General features: G+C 34.8%; 2 protein-coding genes across 2 annotated transcripts; both read left to right on the top strand.

The window, feature by feature from the left end:
* The first annotated feature begins 6 nt into the window (after positions 1–6).
* On the top strand, positions 7–2,054 carry LOC123010504. Its single transcript, XM_044407446.1, has 2 exons — positions 7–1,556; positions 1,607–2,054. Exons 1-2 carry the CDS (start codon positions 780–782, stop codon positions 2,033–2,035), a joined length of 1,206 nt encoding a protein of 401 aa, XP_044263381.1. The 5' UTR covers positions 7–779; the 3' UTR covers positions 2,036–2,054.
* A 791-nt stretch (positions 2,055–2,845) lies between these two features.
* LOC123010505 lies at positions 2,846–6,179 on the top strand. Its single transcript, XM_044407447.1, has 2 exons — positions 2,846–4,034; positions 5,723–6,179. The coding sequence occupies exons 1-2, from the start codon at positions 3,276–3,278 to the stop codon at positions 6,158–6,160; spliced, it is 1,197 nt and encodes a 398-aa protein (XP_044263382.1). The 5' UTR covers positions 2,846–3,275; the 3' UTR covers positions 6,161–6,179.
* The last annotated feature ends 279 nt before the right edge of the window (positions 6,180–6,458 follow it).

The raw sequence follows: 6,458 nt of genomic DNA, 5'->3' as shown, positions 1-6,458 counted from the left end.
CTCATTTTTCAAAAATTAAAAACAACTTAAAATAATCAAATTTTTTGTTAAAAGGAAAAATTCTTATAAATTTAAACAAACCCTGCTGGAGTTGCTAGGTATTTTCCGAAATAATTCAACAAGCTTTCTTAAAATAAAACCGATTTTAGTTAAAAAATAATGTTAAACCAAAGAAGAATAACAAAAGTTTCTACGTTATTTTAACAACATATCATTCATTAAATAATTAAGATTTCGATTGAAAAAAGCCAATTCTTGATTAAATTAAAACTGATTTGACAAAATATTTATAATTTATATTAAATTCACCAAATAGAAAAAAAGACTTTTTTTGAAGCTAGCAACTAATCAAAAATTTAAAAAATTGAAAATAACACACTAATGTCTAGTTATGCAGGGTGTTTTCTTAATATTGCGAAAAATAATACTAATTTGTCAAATAAAGTGAAAAAAATGTAATAAAAAATCTACCAACTACGCCACTGACTTTTCTCTTGCATACAACAGTCTTGTTGACTTGTATCCTAGCAACCGGAAGAAACATTTACCATTACATAAGCTACGTTGCTAAGCAACCAATACACAACACTTCAATGGTCTTTAAGTCAGTGGGGTGCTCGGAATTTTCTTGACGTCAATTATGAAACTATTTAAATAATTGTTTAATGACCGTGATTTTCTTTTGTTCATTATCATAAATAAACACTTGATAAAATATTTATCTCGTCGTTGACGTTTATAAAAATGCGACTTTGGAAAAGTTTATTTTAAATGACAAAATGAATTACAACGAAAGTGAACTAAAATCGTGGCTCGATTCGTGTTTAAAAAAAAATTTGCTTGAGATAAGAGTGACTCTTGTGGGTCATTCGGCGAAGGGTGATGGTTACATGGGCGATATTTTTTTCGTCCATGTCGATGGTAAAGCCCCCCATGGGGGCCCCCAGACCCTCGACGTTGCCGTCAAGTGCAGCAAAGACAGCGACGTTCTCCGAAAATTCTCCCCCATGAAGATTTTCTTCCGCAACGAGAAATACTTCTACGAGAGGGTTTTCCCCACTTTTGTGCAATTCCAGACGAATCGGGGGGTGAAAAACGCCTTCGGGGGAGTCCCCAAGTGCTATGGGACGCTCTCGGGGGACAGGGACGTGCTAGTGTTCGAGAATTTGGCCAAAAGGGGGTTCCAATTATGGGACAGGAAGCGCCCCATGACGCGGGGGCACGTCGAGCTGGTGTTGCGCGAGTATGCGAAGTTTCACGCGATTTCAGGCGCGCTTCAGGACCAGGAAGCTGAAAAGTTTGGGGAGTTGGTGGGGCATTACGATATTTTCAGGGATTTGGGGCGGGGGGAGAACCCGATGGTTGACGCGCTGAAAAATGCCATCGATGAGATGGGCGATTTGCTGAAAAACGAGCTGGAGGAGTGGGTTTTAGACAAGTGGAGGAAGCTGAAAAATGACTGTGAGACGATTTTTCAGGACTTGATGAGTTTTCAGGGGTTTAAAGTCGTCACTCATGGCGACTGCTGGAATAACAATTTTTTGTTTTATTGTGATGTAAATTTTTTTTATTTTTTTTTTAATTGTTAATTCATTTTTTTTTTCAGGAGAGAAATAATCCGATTAAAGTTTCAATAATCGACTGGCAAATAAGCCGATTAGCGTCCCCAATTCTGGATTTATCACACTTTATTTTTTCCTGCACTTCTGAAAATGACCTAAATGATTTGACCAACATTTTGGAATATTACCACAAGTGTTTTAGTGATTTTTTAACCCAAATGGGGTCCAGCGAAAATTTGTACCCCAAAACCCAATTTTTCGAGGATTGGAAAAAACTGAGCAAATTCGGAATTATGCTCACTTCAATTGTTATGAAAATTTGTACGGCCGAAATGGAGGAAGCCCCCGATTTGGCCAAATCGGCCGAAAATGGAGATCTCAAAGTTTTTCAATTCGAAGTTGGAAATAAAAAACTCCTGAGGCAAAGAATGAGAGCTATTGTGAGGTGTGCATCGCAGAATGAACTTATTTAGAATAAAAAAAAATGTTGGATTTGTTTTATTTTTGATTTTGCCCAAAAGCTACGCCACTGTCTTGTTTTCTCATTCGGCAATGCGGGTGACAGTTGTGCTGTATCCTAGCAACCAAAAACAATTTTTAAGCAACGATGACTCGTTACTAAGCAACCAGTAATAATAACGTCGTTGATCACGTGGAAAAGTCAGTGACGTAGCAAGGATGTTTTTTCTCTGTTTTTTGTGTTTCATTAACATTTAAATTTGTTAATGAAAATATATGTTTACATTAATAAAATTATTTTAATTTATGAAAAACGTTTTTCGATTTTTAATAAGAAAAGTGTAAGTACCAAAATTACAAAACAAAATCTACGCCACTGACTTAATACTTTTTTATTTTCATTTTAAAATTACAATAAGAATGTTTGATAATAATTATTTTGTTAAAATTGTTAAAATTATCTACGGCACTGTCTTTTTTATAGTAAAGTAGTTTGACATTCTTCTTGTATCTTAGCAACCGAAAGCCATATTTAGTTGTACTTAAGTTACAATACAGCCATTTTTATACGGAGGGTGTTTAAGATTTTTTCCTTTTTTTTATTTTATAAATTTATAGTAATAAAGCACAAATTTTTGAAATTTTGGGAACCAAAAACGGTCCTAATTTTTTATGTGTGTAAATTGCAGCAAAACTGTACCTCATGTTCTGAAACACCCTGTAGTAGTTTAAATTTAATTCTTCATTAGGTAATAAAAATTTGAAATTACAAATCGTTTTAGTGATAAAAAATAAAGACAATATTTTGAAATTTAAATTTGTTTCCCTCATTGACTTTGAAAAAATTTTGCAATTTCACAAATTTCTTATTTTTTATGTATTTTGTAAAATATGACAGTGGCGTAGCTAGAATTTTCAATGACTTGTAAAATAAATTTTTATTATTTCAATTGCTCAAAAATGCATGTCATTTTTCGCCCCGTAATTAAKAATTGTTTACATTGTTCACATTACATCAAACAACAGCTAATAAAAGTGTTTTTCATTTAATAATACATGTGTGCGATTACATAACATGCCCCTCTATTACTCTTTATGAATGTAATTTTTCAATTGACAATATTTAGACCAACAAACAATTGAACTTGCAAAAACCTCCTATATAATTGTCGCAATTTAGGGATTTTCTTGCTTAATTACTCTACTCCAAGGCCTACTATATAAAAAGCGCAGTTTTGTCACGCCAGCCAGACCATGAGTGCAACAGTTGACGATCTCCACCACTGGGTGGCCAAAATGATGACTTCCCTCCACATCCCCTCCTACACCCTCGACATTGGGGGAAACACCCCCAAAGGCGACGGCTACTTGGGCGAAGTGACGTTCCTCCAAGCCCACGCTGGGGGAAAAACCTACGATTTGGTGATCAAATCGGCGAAAAAAAGCGAAGAYTTYCGAAAACAAACGCCGATCAAGGAGGCRTACGATCGCGAGATTTTCTTCTACAGCAAGATTTTCCCCCTCTTGGAGGAGTTTCAGCGCCAAAAACGCGTCCCCAAGATTTTCAGCAACGTGCCAAAGTGTTTCAGCGTGTCGGACGACGTGATGAAAGAAGCTGTGATTCTGCAAAACCTGAAAAGTGAGGGGTTTCAGCTGCACGACCGGAAACAGCCGATGAATCTCGAGCACGTTTTGGCGGTGGTTCGGCATTATGGGAAATTCCATGCCCTGTCGCTGGGGCTGAAACTGAAAAAACCCGCGGTTTTTCAGAGCTTTGGGCGGAATTTGGGCGATCTTTTCGGGCTTTTTCTCACGAGAGGGGACATGATTGGCGTCTATCGCAAGGAGTTTCAGCACGTGAAAACGCTACTAGAGCCTGAAATTCAGCACAAGTTTGACGGGTTCGAGGAGGACCTTGAGAGGATTTTGGTGGGGCTGTCGGATGAAAATACCGAACCCTCGGTCCTGCTGCATGGGGACTGCTGGAACAACAACTTCATGTTCAAATATCAAGTAATTATTTTTTTTAATTTTCAAAATTTTCAACTACGCCACAGACTTTTTTTGTAATACAAAACTTGCCACTGTTCCTGTATCCTAGGTTAACAAATTTTTATTTTGAAAAAAAAGTCTGGAAACGATGTAATTCTGGCAAAACTATCAAATTTTTTGGCAAATAAATTTATAGGTGTGCATTGGCTATAAAAATGCTATTCAAAAAAAAAAATTGAATGTCAATTTATTGTTTGTATTTTCGAGATCAACATAGTAACTTTTTTTTTTAATGGAAACCTACAACGAGCGTGTTACACAAGAAATGTTGCCATGCAAAAATTTATTTTGTAAATATCACACTTTTTTGGTAAAAAAATTTTTTTTGAGTAAACTACCAGTTTTTTTTGGAAATAAACTAATAAATGTTTAAAGGTTGTAAAGGAGCAATGCCAAAATATTTTTTATATTAATTAATTGTTTAAACTTTTGAGATTACCATACTAATAATTTTTTTCTTAAATAAAAACTGTTTTTTAAAAATAGTTATTAAAAATGTTACAATTTATGTTAAAAAAAATTATAAACTTTATCTGTTGTCAAAACTTTGACGTAGACCTATGTAAAATGTTCCGGGGAACCGATTGGCGTCAATTAAACTGCAAAATTCGTAGTAGTTTTGAAGTTATAGTCGAATTTATTTTTTCGATATTTTTGAATTTAACAGAAATTTTCTCGATAACTATTGATCATAGAACACTGATTTTTTTTGTATATGATAGAAAATTGAATGTTCTTTCCAACGGTACCAAACATAAGAGGTTATCGCCAATAAGTCCGGAGTTATTGGCAATAAACCGCTCCGGGTGCCAAAAATAGACCAAAATCTCGACAAAAATCAAAAAAAAAATTAACTCTAAAATTGATCCATTTAACATTTTTTACATTTCTAGAGGTCTTAAAGACTCAAATAAGTGCATAAAACGATATTGGGTCAAGTTTCAAAAATTTTGAATTTTTTGAGTTTTGAAGGTGAGCAATTTTTTTTAATTTATAAATTGCGAAAAAACTATACCTCAATGATATAATTTTTTGACATAAACCTATGTAAAATGTTCCGGGGAATCGATTGGCGTCAAAACAATTGCAAAATTCGTAATAGTTTTGAAGTTGTAGTCGAATTTATATTTTTGATATTTTTGACTTTATCAGAAATTTTCTCGATAACTATTCATCGTAGAGCACTGAGTTTTTTAATATATGATAGAAAATTCAATTTTCTATCCAACGGTACCAAATATAAGAAGTTGTCTCCAATAAGTCCGGAGTTATTGCCATTAGACCGCTCTGGGTGCCAAAAATAGACCAAAATCTCGACAAAAATCCAAAAAAATTTTAACTTTAAAATTGATCCATTTAACATTTTTTGGATTTCTAGAGGTCTTAAAGACTCAAATAAGTGCATAAATTGTTATTGGGTCAAGTTTCAAAAATTTTGAATTTTTTCAAAGAGTAGGACTAGAAGCATCCGATTTTGAGCAAAAAATAAAAAAATTTTGATTTTTACGAAAAACTACTACTGTATGTAAAATTAACCGGACAACACGCTTGTACAAACCGTTTTGATCTAAAGCTCATAGATTTCGAGATATGATTTTTTTTTGAAAAAAACTAAAAATTAGATAGATAATTTAAATTGATTTTTTCAGGGTGAGGACAGGTCAAAACCTGTGGAAATGTGTTTTTTGGACTTCCAGCTCATCCGAATCGGCTCACCCATCATCGACTTGTCCTACTTCCTCTACTGCTGCGCCGACGGGGAAGTCCTCAAAAACTTCGATTTGATCCTCCAGACGTACCACTCGAGTTTTTGCGACTTTTTGGCCGACTTGGGCTGCGACCCCGAGACCCTTTTTCCCCTCAAAAACCTCAAAGAGCAGTGGCGGGAGTTCGGAAAGTACGGTCTAGCCCAGTCGCTTTTCATACTCAAAATCAGCTTGTGCGACTCGAGCGAGGCCCCAGACATGATGGAATCGGCGGAAAATGGCGATTTCAAGGACTCGTTTCACATCAAATTGCAAAATGAGGACGACTTTAATCAGAGAGTTAAGGACGTTTTCGAGCATTTCGCCCACAAGTTTCTCTAAAACATAATAAAATGTCTATAATTTTTTTTTTATTTTACAAAATCCCTAAATCTACGCTACTGGTTTTTATACAGGGTGTTAAAAAAAGATTGTAAAATATTCAAATAGGTGAATGAGGCCAAAGCCAAGTCAATATATCGCAAAAAATTTTTGAATTTTTAAACGCCGATTACGGCGAAACTAAAGGAGATAGCCCAATGTGGTTGGTAAATTCGTAATTAGCGCGTCAAAATCTATCGGATAAGATAGGTTTAAATCGAATCTGAGACATGTTCAAAAACACTAGATTTTAAGGGGG

This window comes from Tribolium madens, unplaced genomic scaffold, assembly GCF_015345945.1.
Source record: "Tribolium madens isolate multiple individuals breed KSU strain unplaced genomic scaffold, Tmad_KSU_1.1 Scaffold_91;HRSCAF=231;Tcas5.2_LG7, whole genome shotgun sequence".
Taxonomy (NCBI): Eukaryota; Metazoa; Arthropoda; class Insecta; order Coleoptera; family Tenebrionidae; genus Tribolium; species Tribolium madens.
The sequence above is the reverse complement of the archived record's forward strand: the minus strand, read 5'-3'. Positions and strand labels throughout refer to the sequence as shown.